Source organism: Neurospora tetraspora (assembly GCF_033439725.1).
Source record: "Neurospora tetraspora strain CBS 560.94 chromosome Unknown B0H65scaffold_1, whole genome shotgun sequence".
Lineage (NCBI taxonomy): Eukaryota > Fungi > Ascomycota > Sordariomycetes > Sordariales > Sordariaceae > Neurospora > Neurospora tetraspora.
In genome coordinates, this window is record NW_026944383.1 from 564,916 (window position 1) to 583,783 (window position 18,868).

General features: G+C 54.0%; 5 protein-coding genes across 5 annotated transcripts; 2 read left to right on the top strand and 3 right to left on the bottom strand.

Moving 5' to 3' along the window:
- Nucleotides 1-1,599: 1,599 nt before the first annotated feature.
- On the top strand, nucleotides 1,600-4,109 carry B0H65DRAFT_414981 (uncharacterized protein; the record flags this gene model as incomplete). The annotated part of the gene is made up of 4 exons (XM_062823958.1): nucleotides 1,600-2,273; nucleotides 2,444-3,571; nucleotides 3,726-3,906; nucleotides 3,969-4,109. The coding sequence occupies 4 exons, from the start codon at nucleotides 1,600-1,602 to the stop codon at nucleotides 4,107-4,109; spliced, it is 2,124 nt and encodes a 707-aa protein (XP_062685606.1).
- A 1,695-nt stretch (nucleotides 4,110-5,804) lies between these two features.
- Nucleotides 5,805-8,091, bottom strand: B0H65DRAFT_447649 (galactose oxidase). Its single transcript, XM_062825872.1, has one exon. The coding sequence runs from the start codon at nucleotides 7,663-7,665 to the stop codon at nucleotides 5,830-5,832; it is 1,836 nt and encodes a 611-aa protein (XP_062685607.1). The 5' UTR covers nucleotides 7,666-8,091; the 3' UTR covers nucleotides 5,805-5,829.
- An 814-nt stretch (nucleotides 8,092-8,905) lies between these two features.
- On the top strand, nucleotides 8,906-11,589 carry B0H65DRAFT_513311 (uncharacterized protein). Its single transcript, XM_062828631.1, has 3 exons — nucleotides 8,906-9,276; nucleotides 9,331-11,211; nucleotides 11,313-11,589. The coding sequence occupies exons 1-3, from the start codon at nucleotides 9,071-9,073 to the stop codon at nucleotides 11,401-11,403; spliced, it is 2,178 nt and encodes a 725-aa protein (XP_062685608.1). The 5' UTR covers nucleotides 8,906-9,070; the 3' UTR covers nucleotides 11,404-11,589.
- Nucleotides 11,590-11,829: 240 nt separating this feature from the next.
- B0H65DRAFT_437616 (Peroxin 13, N-terminal region-domain-containing protein) lies at nucleotides 11,830-14,749 on the bottom strand (the record flags this gene model as incomplete). The annotated part of the gene is made up of 8 exons (XM_062825320.1): nucleotides 11,830-11,837; nucleotides 11,917-11,956; nucleotides 12,234-12,249; nucleotides 12,360-12,372; nucleotides 12,732-12,755; nucleotides 13,331-14,029; nucleotides 14,096-14,623; nucleotides 14,695-14,749. The coding sequence occupies 8 exons, from the start codon at nucleotides 14,747-14,749 to the stop codon at nucleotides 11,830-11,832; spliced, it is 1,383 nt and encodes a 460-aa protein (XP_062685609.1).
- Nucleotides 14,750-15,783: 1,034 nt separating this feature from the next.
- B0H65DRAFT_5104 (uncharacterized protein) lies at nucleotides 15,784-18,654 on the bottom strand. The gene is made up of 2 exons (XM_062828399.1): nucleotides 18,120-18,654; nucleotides 15,784-18,040 (listed from the first exon to the last, which is right to left on the bottom strand). The coding sequence occupies exons 1-2, from the start codon at nucleotides 18,520-18,522 to the stop codon at nucleotides 16,170-16,172; spliced, it is 2,274 nt and encodes a 757-aa protein (XP_062685610.1). The 5' UTR covers nucleotides 18,523-18,654; the 3' UTR covers nucleotides 15,784-16,169.
- Between the last annotated feature and the right edge of the window lie 214 nt (nucleotides 18,655-18,868).

Below are 18,868 nucleotides of genomic sequence, written 5' to 3' on the forward strand. Positions count from 1 at the left end.
GGGGAGGAGAGGTGGTTTCGGGGCAGGAGCGATCAGATACCTTCCCCCTCCTGCTGCCCGCTTGTTGTTTATGGTTGGAAGGTGCCGTGAAGGACTCAAGGTTATGCCATCATAATCTGAACTGGAACGAACTTAAAGACGGTCGCTTCTCCGCCATACCTTACACGATATCTTGTGCGTACCTTAACCTCGATACACGACCTTTACAACCGGTTACGTGAACAGATTCACTTTATATCAAAACACCTGCATCTGCTACATAGGCCTTACATAACAGCGACGGTACGTGCTCGTGTCTAATAGCAACAAGCTGGTTAGCTGTGCGCTCCCCCTCCCATCCTCTCTGCCCGCTTTTCGACCACAGACACTACTTCTACGGCCACTCGTCAGACAAAACCGACCACGGTACGGTACCTACCGATGTACAACTGCTCTTGTTTACTCTCTAGTCGTGTTCTTTTCTGCCGGGAACTGGACTCTCAGCTAACAAGTTGCCACCAAAGATTTCTGTGTCGTGCTACTTCTGTAGGTTGTTCCTCGTTCTAGATCGAGGGGAAGCTGAAGTGAAGAGTGCGGCGGCCTACTTGTGATGCGTACCAGAGTCATTGTTCCGTCGCCCATTACCTACCATCTCTGAAATCCGACACCCAACGCGGACTCGACGAAATACGCTCTACCCTCTCATACGCGAATCCCAGCCGTCCTCTGCCTACCGGTATACTAATCATCCAACGAAACAGCAAAAACAAAAACAAAAACCCGGGCTTTGTTTCCATCCCCGAGAGCGAAGGTCATATCATTCGAACTATTTCGGACCGCGAATCCTCCACCACATTCCGCTCGGCGTCGACTTCCCAACTCGGTGGTGTAGGAGTGCAGGAACGCCGCGACGCAAACCGTCCTGATTTGATCACTTCCAGAACTGGTCAACGCCAATCACCGAGACGTACGAGACGATCACAACCAGCAAGAGGAAGTTGGAAACTTTGGCACATCCTCGACGAGCCAGTTAGTAGAGGTTGTGTGGCATCACGCACATCCTCCACCCCCAGGCCACCCACGGGGCACCGCACCCCTGGAATCCAGCTGTGTCACCGTGTTAGCCTTCCAAGCGGAACGGCGACCGTTGCAACGGGCGACCTCGACTTGTCAGATTCCACCACAACACCACCTTGCGAGGTCCCGGTCGGGGATCAGGTTCAACGCTTGGAAAAAGAGCCCCAAGATCCCTTCACCTTCCAGGGGTGAAGAATCGCCATTCACTCGGCCACTTTCCGGCTTCCTCTAGTATTTTTTCCACCACCTCAGCCCGGTTCTCTCTTCTGGGTTTTGTTTGTTTCTCGGGACAACTCGCGTACGAGTGTCGACCTTTCGTTCACTGATTGGCAGCATTACTTTGCCATCCTTCTTCATTAATAATAATCACACGGTACAAGGCACGACATCCACGCACCCCTGTTGTTACGCCGTAACCAGGTCGCAGACTAGCGCACCCAGTACACCCACTGTACGACGCCATCCCTACCGCCCACACACCCCCCCGGACATCCGAGGCTCAGCACTGTTATCCACATTCGGTCGCTGTTAGTGCCTCCAGCCATGAAGCGCTCCCTGAAGTGGTTTGGTTCCAAAACCAGCCCCAGTAACAGTCCCGAGCCTGCGGAGCCCTCCGCTAGGGCCGGTGGAAATAATAGTTATCGCGCATCGCCTTCCTCTGTTTCTGCAGCTCCCAGGAACCCATCGCCTTCCGACTCAACAACCGGTTCACCCTCTTCCCTTCTTCACCCATCCTCGCCGTCGCCGTCCCCGACACCCCAACCGCCGACCCCCCGCGATTCCGTCTTTCCTCGATCCGATTTTTCGCTACCCGCTGCCTCGAAACCCATTGACATTGCGGTCCCCCATTGTCGGTCCACTGCATCCATCTCACCGGTTGACCGCAATCCCGTCACTTTCCCAACCCACGACCTCGACGATCTCGATATCGACTGGGACCAAGGTCCTTGCCTCGCCGACCTTGGTTTTGACCCCGACGTCGACATGACCGCCGGTCAACACTTCGACTCGGCCTTGAGCCGCAGTCGACAGGAATCTTTCCTAGGCACTGGCGCAAAACCCATCTCCATGGCAAACCCTAATCGCGACCACGCCAACCGCATCCGTCGTGAAAGCATGGCCGGCAGTCTTAGAGCAGGCAGCCTCATGGCGGGGAGTCTCATGGGTAACGGTATGAGCTGGGGCGGCATTTCTGTTGGAAGCTTCATTCGCGAAGAGTAAGTCGTCTCCGCCATTCCCTGCATTTAGGGGTACTTGTTTGTGTTCTTTGCGTGAGTCGGGAGCAGAGATCTGGGGTATCTTGGCTTTTGTATTCTGGAGCTGGATCGCCGCCGAGCACTGTCCTTTGGTTGTTAACAACGAAGCTGACCTGTTTCGATGCTGTTAGCATGATGATGACAGGCACTTCACCGTATCTAACGCACCAGTCTCCCTCGTTCCATTCTTCGTCGTATATCCCAAAACTCGAGGCCAACTTCATGCGCGATTTCACCTGCTGCGACAGGACGTGGCCGACACTACATGATCTCCTTCAACATTACGAGGAGAACCATCACGCCACCGCAGCACCCAACACCTCCAACCAGAACCTCAATACCTTTGGTACCAATCAAGGGAACGCACGCGGTACTGCCAGTCGTGCCACTCCAACTCCTGTAGTGGGTAGAGCTCAGCCAGGAGCCCAGGCGATGAATGGATACCAAGGTCAGCGTCATTTGAGTGTTTCTGGCGCAGGAATGGGCCTCGGCGGTATCGGACAGATGATGCGGCAGCAACAGGTAGCTCCAGCTGTGCAGAAAATGACTTCCATGTCACATATGAACGATGATATGGATACCGTCGGAGAGATGGAGCTTGACGAGACCGTGGGACCTATGGAGATGGACGATAATCAGCGGACAATCCAGCAAACTCGGCAATTGTTTGGGCAGCAGCAGCGTCCTCAACTACACCTGAACAGCTCTGGGCTTCCGCACCAGGCTTTGCGCACTTCTCAACCCCCAACTCCTGCTGCTGTCAGCTTTGGTTTCCAGAATAACCCGACTGTTTCGTCAGTCAACACACCAACCCTGACAACACAAGGAGGCCTACCTCAGCGGGGACAGTTTGGTCAGGAAGATGACAACGGTGATGACATGTCCGGAATGCCTATGAAGATGAACCTCGGCGGCATGAACTTGAACGGCGGTCAGCTCGGAGGACTGGCAGGAAACTTGGCTTTCGGAGCTCTGGGAACGATTGATGATCCCGCAAAGAGGCTGTATAGCCCTGGTGGTACGACTCAGATGACGAGCCAGCAACGAGCGTTCGATGCCCAAATGCAGATGCAGCAGCAGTTGCAGCAGCACCTGGCGTCGATGAATCTCGATCTGAACCAGCTTGCTCCTGGTACAGATCCCGCTCTGCTTCTGCAGCAGATGACTGCGCTCATGATGCCGCCGACAGAAGAACACAAGCCTTTCCGCTGTCCCGTCATTGGATGCGAGAAGGCATACAAGAACCAGAATGGTCTGAAGTAAGTTTTTTCCCCAAGGTGTTTCTCCTTTGAAGTGGGATTTGTTTGCCCTTTGCAGAAATTTTCTTTGGTCGGCCACCAACGCCAACCAACCCCATACTCCCGCTTTCCCCAACTGCATTCCTTCCCCAAGTCCCACTAACAATCGAACCAGGTACCACAAGACCCATGGACATTCGACCCAGCAATTGCATGAGAACGGCGACGGTACCTTCTCGATCGTCAATCCGGAAACGAGCACGCCTTACCCTGGTACTCTGGGTATGGAGAAGGAGAAGCCCTTCAAGTGCGACGTTTGTGGAAAGCGCTACAAGAACTTGAACGGTCTCAAATACGTAAGTCGATATCTAGGCCATTGTCATATACAGAAGTGATGCTAACACAGCTTCAACTATAGCACAAGCAACACTCGCCCATGTGTGACCCTGAAATGAGAGCCCAGCACCAGAACCTTATCTCGACCATGATGTCCAACCCAGCTGCGCTCATCGCTTTCCAGCAAAACCTGCCCAACATTAACGAAGATGTTATGTTGTAGGACGACAGCGCATTTGATAAGCACTTGGACATGGCCAAGATCAAAAACGACTTTGCGTCGTCCAATCTGGCAGTCCACGAGAAGCTCAATATGCCCAAAGTCTTCGGTTCGACGTTGTGGGGCAACACGGCATCCGATAATGATGTATCCAAGCCTTGGAAAGATCTGATGGCGGAGCCCTGTCTCCGATTCCCGATAAACTACCGTCAACTGCTGCGGCCGCCATACAAGTCACGCCTCGGTTAACAAAACGCCTCTCATCTCTGTTTTTCATGTCTGACTTTACCGTTGTGTTTTGGGGGTCGGAAAAGTTATATCTCGGGTTTACACTACGCCTTTCAGTAGCAGCATTTTGCCTGGCGTTGTTCTTTTCGATATTTGTTACGGTACAAGAGGGGAGGAGAGGAGTGAGTGAAGAAAAGAAGAGTCAAGTGTTTTTTATAGGCTTTGTATGGCTTTGGTGTTAGTGTTGGTGTTGGTTCCTCGCCGAGAAGAGAAATATTCTCGCGGGAGAGCGTTAGCTTAAAAAAGAGGGAAGGAAAGGGACATCAGGGAAACGAGTAAAAATTCAAAAGCTAAAAGGGTATGGTAGCGAATTTCTGTATTTTCGGTCTCGGAATTTAAGGGAAGAAGAAGGCGAAGAATCTCACACAAAGAAGAAGAGGGTTTTGCCGGCATATACCCCCTTATACCCCAGGGAGAGACGAAGAGAAGAAGACGGACGAAGAAACGAAGGAAAGACCAATATAGATGTGTAGGATTTTCATAAACTGGTTCTCAGGTAGCGTCAGCGTCTTACCCGTTATCCGCTTTGATTTATTCACTAGAGGCATCATCATCATCACGGGGAAAGACCGAGTTGAGGTGCTAAAGAATGCGAGCGGGATGGATGGAGGAGATACCCCTGTTTCCGGGAAGGCTGCTGCTTGCTGCTTTGCCTAGTTCGGGAAGAGCCATGTCTATGGAGGAGCGTAACGTTACCAAGTAGAATTATCTTTACCATGTTCGTTCTTATTCTTAATTGGGAGGTCTAGGTGGTAGTTCGGTAGCCTGATTTTTTTTACTCCTTTCTACCTATTTCGTCTCTCATTTTCGGTGTCGGTCATGTCCAGGCTTCTGGAAAAGGGGGGGGGGGGTTGTCTTGTTTTTCTTCGGGTGACTCGCCCGTCTTCAGCGGCAGAGCGGAAGTGACAAGTGTTCTACAGTAGATGATCGATAGATTAGACAAGTTAAGTGTTCTATCGTGAATTTCCTATTGAATGCGAAGCTTGCCTGTGTCCATGTGTACCTATGGAAAAACTGGATGTATTGCTTTACACTTGACAGTTCGTCCTGCCAGTCGTGAAAAGGACATGATCGTTTCAATTATTGTCTGTATATTCGAGAATAGAGGAGAATCAGGTCGAGTATGTAGTGGCATATCATTCGTATGTGTCCTGAAGTCTAAAACAAAATATGAGAAAACAAATAGCTTTCGTCGATGGCGGATCATGCCAATGACAGGCTGTCTATAAACTTCCTCCCCCCTTTCCCTTTCTGACACACGTGAAATTCGCATGAGATTTGATATAGAGAATCCCGCCAGGACCACAGGTAAATACTGTATGCATCTGGGCTAAACCTTCAAATGCTTTTGCTCATGCATTATAAAACTCCAGTTGCGCTAACGAACAAAGTCACACCCCTCCCTCCCTACCCCTTCACCACCAAGCACCAAAGTTTATACCTCAATCGTGAAATGGCTGATCTGCGAGTAATAAGCATGAACAGCCAGCTCAAGGAGCCACACGTCACCAAAGACCTCGGCACCATCGAATCCGCCAATGACCAGCAGACGACTATCGTAGAGCACCGCGCCGTGATATCCCCTCCCGCTGGGCGGTAAGCCGTAGACCCGCCTCTTGTCCCACGACATGGTCACCAGGTTTAGGAGGAGGACCTCGTTGGAGTACTCGTTTCCGTCGTGGCCGCCAATGACGAACAGGTACGAGCCGACGATGGTCGCCGTGTGCGACAGCCGGCGGTACGTGATGGGGATCTGGACGGCCTTCCACACGTGCGTGTCGACGTCGTAGACCCAGACGTCGTTGAAGCACTCACCGCCGTCGGAGCCACCGTAGATGATCAGCTTGGAACCCACCATGTTGGCGGTGTGATAGCCGCGCGCCTTAGGCCGGATATCGCCGCCGCTAGTGGACATTCCTGATGCTCGTGCTTCGCTCTTCCCACCGCCGCTTCCTCCTCCTCCTCCTGTCGATGATGAAGATGACTGATCGTCTGGCCCCGGTGACCCTTCTGATATTAGTTTCCACGACATTTTGTTGATGTCGCTCACGTCAAGCCGCCATATGTCGTTGAGCGCGCGGACACCGTCACCGCCGCCGAACACGTAGATGCCGTTCTTGTAGAGACATGCCGTGTGCGCCCGTCGCTTCGAGGGGAAGTCCTTCCCTAGGATACGGGGCTTGGACCACCGGAAGTTGACAGTGTCCAGCACGTAGACGTCGTTGTAGTAGCTCGGCCCGTCGCCGCCACCAAAGACAATCAGCTTCTTGCCCACGGCGGTGCACGTCATGGCGCGCAGCGGCACTGGGATCTCGCCCACCACCTGGGGAGCTGACCAGTAGAAGGCGTCGGCGTCCAGCACGTACAGCGAGTTGAAGCACGTCCGCGAGTCGCACCCGCCAAAGACGTAGACGTTGGACCCGATCAGCGTCGTGGTATGCGCACGCAGCGCCGTGTGTGATGCTCCTGATACGGGCGCCTTGCTCCAGTACATGCCGGATGACGGCGCCGGGGGCACGTCCGGGGCGGTCCGGGGATCTACCAGCGGCGGGAAGGGAGCGTGGTGTATCATTTGGGCACCGGGTCGAGCGCCGCGTGTGCCGCTCGCGCGAGCAACGGCCGAGGAAGATGCCGAGGTGCCAGGGCGGCCGCTCGCGATGGCGGATGTGGACCGCATGCCGGCCGGACGCCTGGATGATGCCTCCTTACCGCTGCCGGCAGACGAGTCCTTGCGCTCTCTCGTAGTGGCAGTGCCTATTAGGGTTGTCGTGGAACCTATTAAGGTTGTCGTGGAAGAATGTGTGCTATCTCGGTTATCGGGTAGGGCAGTGCTCGGCTGCCTGTAACCTGTCGAGGAGGGCGTCGGCGTGGCTGCTTTGTGGGGAGGGACGGCGTGCGGATAGACGGGCTGGGAGACGGTCAAGGAGGAGGCTGCGTTGACAGCTGCGTTCACAGCCGTTGAAAGCGAGCGCTGGCGAATGGACAATTCCGAGGCTTTGGATAGCTCAGAGGGTCTGCGCTGACGGTCTTGGATCTGGGTCCGGGTCGATAGCTGGCCGGGAGTGTGTGTCTGGGAGCGGGGGACGGGAGGGGTTCGAGCATGGAGCTCCTCATCATCGAAGATGGCGGATCCCCTGCCCTCGGTGGGAGTAGTTGCGATGGGTGCGATCTTGCGTGAAGGCATAGCGGTGTTCAATGGCGACTGCGGTATGGGCGGAGGCGGCCTGTCCCGCCCTGCTCCTGCTCCTGCTGCTCTGGCCTGGTCCGCCATCGTGGATTCATATGCGCATGTCGCGGCGCATCAATTGAAGGGGTTCTCGGCGGACGAGGAGACAAGAGCCCGATGTCGTGTAGGTATTCGGTGCCCCCTTTGTCCGTGTCGGTAGCGTCTCGGTTGCGTTTGGCCAATGCTCTGCGGCACGAGCTGAATACGTCGATAGGGCGGTCGAGATAGGAGGGTGACTGGCGATCAGGTACCGGGAGCAAATGGGACTTTGGTTGTAACGGTAAAAAGGTCGGGTAGGGAAAGACGGGAAGTTTATGTTCCTTGGTTGAGGCAGTGAGGAGGTGGTTCGGGTGTTACTGTGATGTTTGTTGGAGACGGGACTCAAGCATTAGTACGCTAGTGCTGTAATTGGGCGGCATGGAAGAACGGAAGCAAGGCCTCGCAGATGTCAGCCCTCCACACTGAAACTGCACACACTGCGGGCCCTTGCATAAACTTGTCACTGTGGGCGAGCGGGGTGCCATTTGGCCATTCGTTCAGTGCCATCCATTTTCAGGAATTACCTCTAGGGTCTCATGCTTCCGTCTTCCGCTCCGGGCCTCTGCCGGACACCCACTTGCCGACGGGAGTTTCTAATCCGGGACCGAATTTAGAGGTATGCCGAAGTCATGCATGTTGAGGTAAATGTTCGACTTTTGGTCCATACTACCAACTCCTTTTGCTTTGGTCGACTGAGGCCCGGACCTATACCATAATAGTGTCTGCCATCTGATAGCACAGCGGCCCGTGTCCTATGTGGGGTGGCCGATGGAGAGATCCGATGATAGAGTCCGGGCGAGATCTCTTGATCAATATTGTCACAGTACTGTTGTGATGCCTGGTTTGTGGGGTTGCACACTGAACGGGACTTTGTGGACTCTCAATCTTTGGGACAGTCTAGATCCGGAAGCTTCATTCAGCCTTATCAGACTAGCACCTTGCTGGCCGGAATTGCAACAGATTGCTGTGGTTGTTTAAGGTCCGGGTCACCTCAACAACTAAGCAGTTGACCACTGCTAAAGTATTCAGGAATTCACAGGAGCGGCCGTTCCCAGCCCTGCCCACGAAAAAGGAGGTACCGAAACCAACCGAATTGAATGCTGTGATTGGAGCCGACTGCATGAGGAAGCAGATCGGCGTTGGCACTAAAACACCGATTTGATCGCTAACCCCGCTGTGGGCCCCCAGTCTAGGCCGCTCGCTGCTCCCGGGGATGCACTCAACGCAATGGAATTTCCAGGTTGCAGCGGCACGGGTGGGTACCTGTTACGGTTCCCGAGAACGGGCCCGGGGGTGCAACACAGATGCAAATTTCACATCCCGGCCGGCAATCCAGCTATTAGTCTCACCCGACCTAGCACTCAACTTGGGGTCAGACTCATTCGGGTACACTTCCACTCTCAATCTTATAATGGAGTCCCAAGAGACGGCAAAGCGTCCTATCGAGGAGCCCAACGACGCTGTTGTGGTTCAAGACGCCGAGCCAGCATCTAAGCGCGTTAAGCTGGACGATCAGCCTCAACCTCAACCTCAGCCTCAAACCGAAGAGGAGAAGCCAAAGGAGCAACGGCAAGATGACAGGGATAAGAGACGGGGCATTGCTCCCATTAAGAAAGAGTTAGTACATCTTGTTCATCTTCTCATCTCTTCATACAAGCTTACATGTCCTAGGTATCTTGTTGTGCTCCCAAGCCAGGTCGCCAAAACTGCCGAGGTAGTCGATGATGATGCTGCCGAGGGAAGGACTGCTCCTGATGCTGAGGCAGCTACCGGAAAGGGAGGAAAGAAGAAGAGGCCAAAAGGCCAGAACAAGGAGCGTGAGTTCGGTATCTTTGCCGATGCTCAGCGCCTGTGCAACTCTGTTGCCTGGACCCCCGAGTTCTCTCCCCGGCACTGCAAGCATGGTGAACGCTGCAACGCTCTTCACGACATCCGCAAGTACCTGAAGGAGGGCCGTCGTCCTGATCTTAAAGTCTTTGGTGGCAAATGCCCAGTCTGGGAGACCCACGGCAAGTGTTCATCTGGCTGGCGTTGTCTCTTCGTTGAAAGCCACATGAAGGAGATTGAGCACGAAGATGGTCGGAAGGAGTTGGTTCTCACCGACGACCCTACCAAGATAAAGCCAGAGACCACTTCTTCAGTACCGCCCGAGGAGGAGTCAATGGATGCCAGGGCTGGTGTATACAACGTTGTCGCCCCGGCTGTTAAGCTCGCCCTGTCGCGAAAGAAGATTCAGCATGAAAAGTCCGACCAATACCTGAAATGGATGGCCAAGGACTCCGAGCTCGCCCGGATTCACTACCACAAACAGAAAGACGACGACGACGTGGCCAAGGACTATGCGGCTCAATACGTCGAGCCCCCCCTGAAGCCCTCAGAAAAGCGAAGGATCTACTTCGGCCGCGAGACCCCCGTGCTCGCCCCCTTGACCACGCAAGGAAACCTGCCTTTCCGCCGTCTCTGCGTGGAGCTGGGCGCCGAAATCACCTACTCGGAAATGGCCCTGGGGCTCCCTCTGCTCCAAGGACAAAAGGCCGACTGGACCTTGATGCGCGCCCACGAGAGCGAAATCACTCATCCGCGCTACACGCCCACCGGCATCGTCGACCCAGCATACGACAACGCCAAGGATCTCAAGTTCGGCGTCCAGATCACCGCACATGCCCCCTGGATCGCCATCAAGTCCGCCGAGACCCTCGCCCGCTACCTCCCCCACCTCCGCGTCATCGACCTCAACTGCGGCTGCCCCATCGACATGGTCTACAAGTCCGGCGCCGGCTCCGCCCTGCTCGACGCCCCGTCCAAGCTCGAGCGCATGATCCGCGGCATGAACACCGTCTCAGGCGACGTGCCCGTGACCGCCAAGATCCGCATGGGCGTCCGCGACAACCACCTGACGGCCCAAAAGTTGGTCGAGCGCCTCGCGCTCGGCGCCCCTGACATTCGCGCTGTCTCCGGTGCCCCGGGTTGCGCGGCCGTCACGCTGCACGGCCGCACCCGCCAGCAGCGATACACCAAGGCGGCGGACTGGGGCTATATTGCCGAGTGCGCGGCGCTGGTCAAGTCGTTCAACGAGAAGGCGGACTCCTTGCAGGACACGATCCGCGAGGCCGACGAGCGCAGCTTGCCCAACGGCGGACGCATGTACTTTGTCGGCAACGGCGACTGCTACTCGCACGTGGACTACTTCAACCACGTGGACAACGCCGGTGTGGACTCGGTCATGGTCGGCCGCGGCGCCATTATCAAGCCGTGGATCTTTGAGGAGATCACGGCCGGCCAGTACCTGGATAAGTCAGCCACGGAGCGGTTGGCGTACGTGGAGAAGTTTGCCAAGTACGGTATGGAGGCGTGGGGATCGGATGAGCTGGGCTTGAACTATACCCGTCGCTTTTTGCTCGAGTTCTTGAGCTTCTTCCATCGTTATGTGCCGATTGGCTTGTTGGAGTACTTGCCCCCTGCTATGAACGATCGGCCGCCGGCGTATAAGGGCCGGAACGAGCTGGAGACGTTGTTGGCTAGTAAGAATTATTTGGATTGGATTAAGATCAGGTTAGTTGCCCCCCCCTTGCCGTCGTGCCTTTGGGCTGGCTCTCTAAAGAAAAAGTTGTTCGCGGAATTTGTGCTAACATCGTCTGCAAAACGAAAAATAGTGAAATGTTCCTCGGCCCCGCTCCTCCCAACTTCAAGTTCCAGCCCAAGCACAAGTCCAACGCCTATGAGAATATCGAGGCCGAAGGTTAAATCAAAGGAGATCACCACCGACCGCTCAATCAGAAAAGGGTGCACAGAGGAGGAGGCATAAGAAAGAAGGCGCCTTTCAGGGAAGAAAGATTCATGCAGCTAGCTGGATCGCGAGTGACGTCGGTGATAGATAGATATATATAAAATAAAAAGACTACGTACATAATGAATCACACCTATACTGGGAACATAACTTGGGACATCGAAAATGTGTAGTAGAGAAAACTTTTGGACTTGCAGAGAGAAAGATTGTGAGAGCTCTTATTGTACTCCTAAAACACACACACGGATGGCGACATCATCACCACAACGGTTCGCTGCGATAGACTCTGGATATGTTCATATGTCCACACATGAATGAAGCGAGGGTTTGCTGAAGCGCGCTCGCGAGTTGTACATCTGTACTACAGCTTACTCCGTAAAGGGCTATCTATCTATGCAAGGAGATGTTTAGTACTCTGGATGGACATCATGATCATCGATTCTGCTGCTCACTTATAAACAAAACTTTACCTGTGCAATTGAAGCCGAACATTGAAAACAAGGAGGGCAACTGTGATAAGCACATGTCAAGCACCAGTCAGATAGATCATTAGGTCTTTCATCCGATCTGGATTGTCGTCATATATATGAAAAGCCCTGCCTATTCCATCCGTTCGTTGTAAACTGGTTTCCTCTCTTTCTTCATCTTTTAGTATCTTACCGTGTATTACTTTCATAATTTTACGTGTTGTAACACCAAGCGTACCATGGAAAACGCGAGACATGAATAATGAAGGAGCTGTCATTCATGATTACAATCTCATGCCTCTAATAGCATACATACATACCTGAGTAACGACCGTTCTACGTCAATGTAATGTTCACGTCATTGCCCTTTCTTTTTCAACTTTTCCTTTTCTTCGTACTACCAACAAACTCGCTAATGAAAAGACGGTATGATAATGATGACATACGGTAAGGATATATCTATGAAAAAAAAAGGATAACCCATATAATCGCTACAAGGTATACAACAACCAACAACCAACAACCAACACAAGCTGACGAAGACTCCCTTTGTGTGTGTAAGCTAACCAACCACTAGCCAGCCACGCTTCCGTCCCTATGCCCATCCTATGCCGCCCGGCGTGGGATACGCCTCTCCACGCCTCGTCTCGCCTCTCGCCTCTCTCGTCTTTGATTTTCATATCTTGTATCTCCTTTAGCTTTTGGACCGCTTCCGCTTCCTCCATCCGTCATGCACCATGTTCAAAGCGCCCTTCCCTTCTTAGCTCGCCCGCCCGCCCGCTCGAATGGGATGAAGGTACGTCTGATAAAAGACGTACCCACCCACTCGCCCACTGTGTCATCTAGGTATAAGGATGTAAAGAGAACCTTTCAGCCTCTTATGATAACAGTGTTGTAACTGATCGTTGTGTTTGTGTCTGTCTTGGTTGATGACGCTTGATTAACCGTTTCTGCCCTCCTTCCTTTCGATGCGTAATGATTAGTTTGAAGAAGCAATCACACGTGCCTCTGCGTACTTGCATTATGGTCTTCCTGTGACCGTAAAGCACGGTGATTTCCTGTGAAGTAGGCGTAAGATCAAGGAGTTCGGGTTTTGACTGCTGCGGTGTCTGGTCGTTGGGTTGGCGATTCGGTGGCCATTGGGTGGGCCGCTCCCAGGAGGCCGGCGCTTTGCACATGGTAGATCCAGAGCTCGCACTCCAGCTCGCACGATCTGGGTTGTATTAAGAAGACGAGACCGAGTGCCGAAGGTGAGAAGAGCGTGGCATGAACCGCGGCGTCTCGATGTGCATTTTGATAAGACCATTCCGCCTGTGTCCCTTGCCTCTCTAAGAAAAGAACTGCGACTTCTGGAAGCTCTCCACGCTGATATCGCTAGCCTTGGCCGCCGGTAGGGCCGGAACTAGCACTTTCTTACCCGCATCGCTGAGGATGCTGCTCAGGGAGTTGGCTCTCGTGTCACCGTCAATGCTAATGGACGGGGCTCCGGCGATAGCGGCAACAGGCTGTCCAGGCTTCTTGAGCACCTCGAGGAAGGTTGCCGGTAGATAGCCGACTCTTCCGTCGCGGGCACGGCACTTCCACCACTCGCTAGGCTGGCCGAGAGGGTCGCTCTTGCTGAGGACGGCGACCAGATCGCCCTTGTGAACTTCGAGGTCGACGCCCGGGACGATCTCGCCATTCCCCTGCATGGCGGGCGAGAAGTCGTACAGTACGCGGCAGAACTCGAGCTTGGTCGGGTCGATGGTTTGTTGTTGGGCGACAACGAGCTGGCGCTTCTTTTCCTCTTCCTCGGCGTTGGAGGCCAGCGACTTGATCACCCTGCTCATCACGTAGGGCAGGCCGAAGGCGGCGAGAGCGAAGAAGATGAGCGGCTTTCGGCTGGGCTTGGGCATGGCACCGGCGGCACCACCGGCAGCCGCTGCAGCACCGCCCTTGCCGCGTCCCTCGAACATCGCAAAAGAGGCTGGGGTGAGACTGGTGGCGTCGGCTGGTAGAGGCTTGCCGGTAATCTTGGCGAACACGGTCCTGATCCAGCGCATGATGGTGAAGATGCCCAGGATGGAACCTAGCGTCTGGCGAAGATTGCCAAACTGCTCTGCGACAGCGACCATGGCTAAGCTGATGTTAGTAAATCAGTTGCGTCTGACTGGGGGTGGGCAAATGGGATGATGTAACGTACCGAAGAAACTCGAGTGTGTCGCCATATAAGTGCTCTCAAGCATTTGCGCAAAGCCTCCGAACGCGCCGACAACGCCTTCCAGCATCTGGAACGTGGCCATCGTGCTCATGTTGAAGCGGTTGGTCAAGCTTTCCGGGTTGTTGGGATCGCCAGGCATGCCACCCATACCTCCTCCATACATGCCGCCGCCGCCGTACATTCCACCGCCATACATCGATCCGCCATAACCGCCGTACATCGAACTGCCATACCCGCCCATACCCCCATACCGAGAATAGGGGCTGGAATAGGGCGACGAATATGCCGAGCCGTATGAAGAGCCGTATGTTGTACCGTACGAGCCTACGCCTACGCCGTATGGTGATGCGCCCATCGCGCCCATCGGTCTGCTGTAGTTGGCGGCATTTTGGTTGACGGAGGCGGTCAGACTGGCAGGTCTCGCGGGGATGGCCGGGGTTGAGCCTGATGTTGTCGTTGTGTTTGACTCTGATGATGGCGTCGCGGCCGAAGAGGCTGCTGGTGCGGGCGCTGTATCATTGCGGATTCAATGTCAGTCCCCTGAGTGTCGGGCAACATGGAACGTGGACGAAAAAACCTACCCGATGCGCCAGACGTCGCGCCTTGTCTTTCCCAGGGTTTCGGAGGGGATGCCATGACGATGTGTGGATTATCTGATTCCTCCGCCGTTGATGGCCGGTGGTAGTGCTCGAGGGATGACTTCGATGGACCGGTAAGGGAGAAAGCGAAAACGGGGGGTCACCGGTGGCCGCCGAGGGATGGTCGTCAGTCTTAAACGATGGGGTGCAGATGTGCGACGTGCGAATAGTGCGACGGGACAGAATGCGTGTGCGATGCGACAAGCGTCAGGACCACTGGACTTGCTGCTGCACTGCTGGGAGCTGGCTGGGCGCCTGGGCTGGTAAAGGGTTGCCGCGGTGGCGAGGGCTGGGCTTTGTTAGCTGGGGATCCCGATTTGGCGGCTGCCTCGCGTAAATTCGTTAAGGAAAGGGCAGCGCGAGAGAGTGTGTTGAGTTTAACAGGGTCAAGCAGAGTCAACCGGCGTGGTATCAAAAGATAATTAATAACGATTTTGTTCTTCAGACTTCCTTTTGGGTCCTTCGGATAAAAAGTCAGATCCCCCCAGACAAATCTAGGTATGATCAAACATTGACAGAGGGGGTCGATGTCGTAGCAGCGGAAAGGTGGAGAATGTGAGTCTGGGGGCGACCACTCTTGTCGCTTTGTCGCTTTCGGACGGCTTGTGAACCTCGGCAACATTTCAGTGGGTAACACTGCCTGCATGGGCACTTGCCGACCGGCATGGTCAGCTGCTGTATGTCTTTTGCGACTCCACGAACTTTCCGAATAATGTAAGCTGTAAGAAGGGAATTCCGGATGTATGATCGCTCTTTAAACATGGTGGAATGAGAGATACTTGCATGTCAACGTGATAGGCTCGTGCAGTTTGAAGTTCAGGGGGTTTGGTTTATCACTGGTTCTGGTAGGCTACCCGATTGCAACTGAGGTCGTTGTAACCGCTCGATGCTGTTCTTTTATAACACTTTGTCAACAAGCCAGCCTCAAGCTCTCATCAGCTTGTCTGAATACATGAGTTAAAGTTCAGATTGCCAACTATGGACCCTATTAGCCGTAGGACAGAAAGGAGAAAATATCAGTCTTCATGTGCTTTGACAAAAAATACCCATGAATTTGTAAATACGCCAACGCCTTTGCAATGCCTCTGTGGGAAAGTGTAACTATCTTTCCCCAATCCTTTGAGTTTTCCTGAAGGCCTCCTTACTAAAGGATGGTTGATGAGCTCATCGTACGAAAAGCCAACTCCGCTCAACCTATCCTATCCATCACATCAGTCAAGACACTAACAAGGGAACCAACACGTCCGGCGGGCCTGTGATCTCTTCAGTGCCAATTCCTGTCACTCCAAAGACCTTTCTTCTTGTCCAACGAGCCACTCATTCCGCTCTCTCCTTATGTGAAGAACGGATCCAAACATGAGGATAATGATGAGGTGAAAAAGCATGGCTTGACATGACGGAAGGCGGGACCTAGATGTTCATGACATCTCCATGCCCTCGTCCTCATCAAGCTCGCTCTCAAGCACTTGCGTCTGGTTGCTACTTATGCTCTCCTTACGACGTGACGCCCCAGACCCTCCGTCGTGGTAACGACCATCGATGCCGACCATCAAATCAAGCTCGTCACCGCCGACCACGCGGCCTTCCGTATCGACCTCCTGAGAGAGCTCGACAAGAGCCGCCCGAGGAAGCCTCTGGAAGCCGAGCGTGCGTACAACTCTGCCCCAGTGCGTCATACAGAAGGTGGCAGCCCGTTTCCGCAGCCACTCCTCATTCGCCATGCCGGCGCAGTACCAGATGATACATGCGTGATCCACGTCAAGCTCCTTCGCCAGTCTGTTTACGCAAAGGAGGCGGAGATGAGGAATGTTGTAGATGTTGGACATGACAAGAAGGCCAGCCACGTCTGACAGGTCGGCCGTGATGCTCTCATCCTCTTCAGATCCGGGGTCGATACGGTCCGTGTATAGATAGTATAAGAATGCCTTGACAACACTGTAGGGCTCAGGGATATGCATCTTCTTCGTGTGAAATTCGGCCATTTGGCTCGACCATAGGCGTGCAAAGTGTGGCCAGCGTGCCTGGAGTATCAGTCGATGAACGTGGATTGGCGGAGACGTGGGCGCATCCGGCGACAGCCAGGTCTGATCACCGTCCATCGATTCGGAAGGGTGAACGAGCGCAGAGCCCATGATCTCGTCCTCATCATATTCGCGAGAAAGAGCTGTGACGATAAAATCCGTGCCACTTCCGGTCTCGGGAGGCTGGTCGAAGAGTTTAGCGAGATCACATCCCAGCCCTTTGGACGGCTGTTCGATATGACGCGCTCGGGAAGAAGGCCGTGTGATGTCCGCGCGTGGTTCAGGGGCAAAATTGTTTCCCAAGAACCCATACCGGCGCAAATCGATTTCCATGATATCGGACAAGTACTCCTCGAGGCCAGTGCCTCCATGGTCCAGTACATTTGGCTCCGTAGGACACCCGAGCAGCCAGGCCTTGGTGCCGTCTTCGTTCATGGTGCAATAGTGCCAGCGATATCCGGACTTGAATATCTCCCGGCCGTCGGCCAACTTCTGCCATCGGAGAGATCCCAGGTCGAGAGCGGACAAGGAGCATTCCTTGGACGAAATTGTCGCCGCCGGTGTAACAAAGTCTAGAAGGGTACCTGACGAGTAGACATGGAAATGAATGCCCTGTCCCTGCGATGGCACGTTGGGACCGTTGACAAACTTGAGAGCCGAAATAGCACCGGGTGCAGGAGGAGCGTAGGTCTTGAGATGGAACGACGGGGGGTTGACTTGCGCAGTCCTCGAGTTTGCGGCATACCCAGACGACCCAACAATCGGGGATTGTGCTGCAGGGTAGGAGGGCCTTGGCGAAATGGCGCTTCGAGCCATACCGGAACGATCCATCGAGCCAATCTGCGGGGGTGAATCGAAGGCCGGACTTCCCTTGAGATCTAGCCACCAGATGTCGCTAACCTTGTCCATCTCCTCGCTGAGACCCCCGAATACCCATACCCTTTCACCCCATATATATGCTGAATGATCGAACCGGCCCACAAAACGCCAGGATCTTGACCAAGTGAACGTCTTCAGGTCCAAGTAGCAGATGTCGTCGAGAACGTAGTTGTCGTGACCCGTAATCCCGCCAATGATGAAAAGCTTGTCTTGGTGTAGAACGGCCGCATGTCTTGCGCGACCTTTGGGAATCGGTCCTGTCACTTGTGGCTGGGTCCAGTGTGCGGTTTTGAGATCGAAAATTATGAGGTCGGATAGATAGGTTCTGTGTTCGTTTTCGCCGCCGAACACCAAGAGTTTGTCTCCCTTATACAGGGTCGCAGTATGCCCTAGCGGAGAGATCTGTTAGCCAGGCTCAAGACGAGCAGATATGGCACAATATAAACAGGTGGACCAAGTAACACTAACCCATTCGAACGCCAGGAATGTCACCATAGTTGTCAACTAGGCTCCACTGATGACTGACCAGGTCCAGTTTCAACACATGATTGTAGACCTCGTCTGTGTATTGGTCGAAACCACCGAAAGCGTAGATTTGGTTGTTCCCGCAGTAGGTGACGGATGCGTTGACGAGACAGGCAGGACGCTGTCCAAGGGTCCGGGTGACTTTGGGACGGTACCCATCACCACGGTTTTTGAAGGGAGAGTTTGGCATGATGTAGGTATTGTTGGAAGAGGCAGCCGAGGCTGGTGTGAGAGTTGAAGTCGTCATGGACGAGGGGATCGCAGGTTGTCCAGCGCCGGACATGACTGGGGTTGGACCACCGAAGATGGAGGGGGAGTGACCTGCGGGCGTCGAAGGGTGCGCCATAGCTGCGGATTTTTTGACACCTGTCGGCCTGTCGCCTGTCTGGGGGAGATGCTTTGACGGATGCTTTCGTGGGCTAGGTGTCGCGCTATTCAAGCATGAAGCATGAAGCGTGAAGCGTTTGGCTGTCGCAATCGACTTAATCCCACATGCTAGGGCGGGGGCCCAAAAGTTGGCTTGGTCGTTTCGTTCTTGGAGCAGTCGGGAGATCGAGAAACGGCGACACAGGTCTCGTAACTAATGACAGGGTAATACCTATTCTTTAAAGATGAATATGAATCGCAGGCAGGCGAGGTTGAGTGGTGTTCGTTCAGTTCAATCGATCCATGCTGGCCGGCTCGTGCTTGTC

Coding starts and splice junctions, on each gene's coding strand:
- B0H65DRAFT_447649 (XM_062825872.1), bottom strand. CDS start 7,665: ATGGCGGACCAGGCCAGAGCAGCAGGAGCAGGAGCAGGGCGGGACAGG.
- B0H65DRAFT_513311 (XM_062828631.1), top strand. CDS start 9,071: ATGGAGTCCCAAGAGACGGCAAAGCGTCCTATCGAGGAGCCCAACGAC. Junction 9,277..9,330: donor ATTGCTCCCATTAAGAAAGA/GTTAGTACATCT, acceptor TACATGTCCTAG/GTATCTTGTTGTGCTCCCAA. Junction 11,212..11,312: donor TTGGATTGGATTAAGATCAG/GTTAGTTGCCCC, acceptor AACGAAAAATAG/TGAAATGTTCCTCGGCCCCG.
- B0H65DRAFT_5104 (XM_062828399.1), bottom strand. CDS start 18,522: ATGGCGCACCCTTCGACGCCCGCAGGTCACTCCCCCTCCATCTTCGGT. Junction 18,041..18,119: donor CATTCCTGGCGTTCGAATGG/GTTAGTGTTACT, acceptor TCTCTCCGCTAG/GGCATACTGCGACCCTGTAT.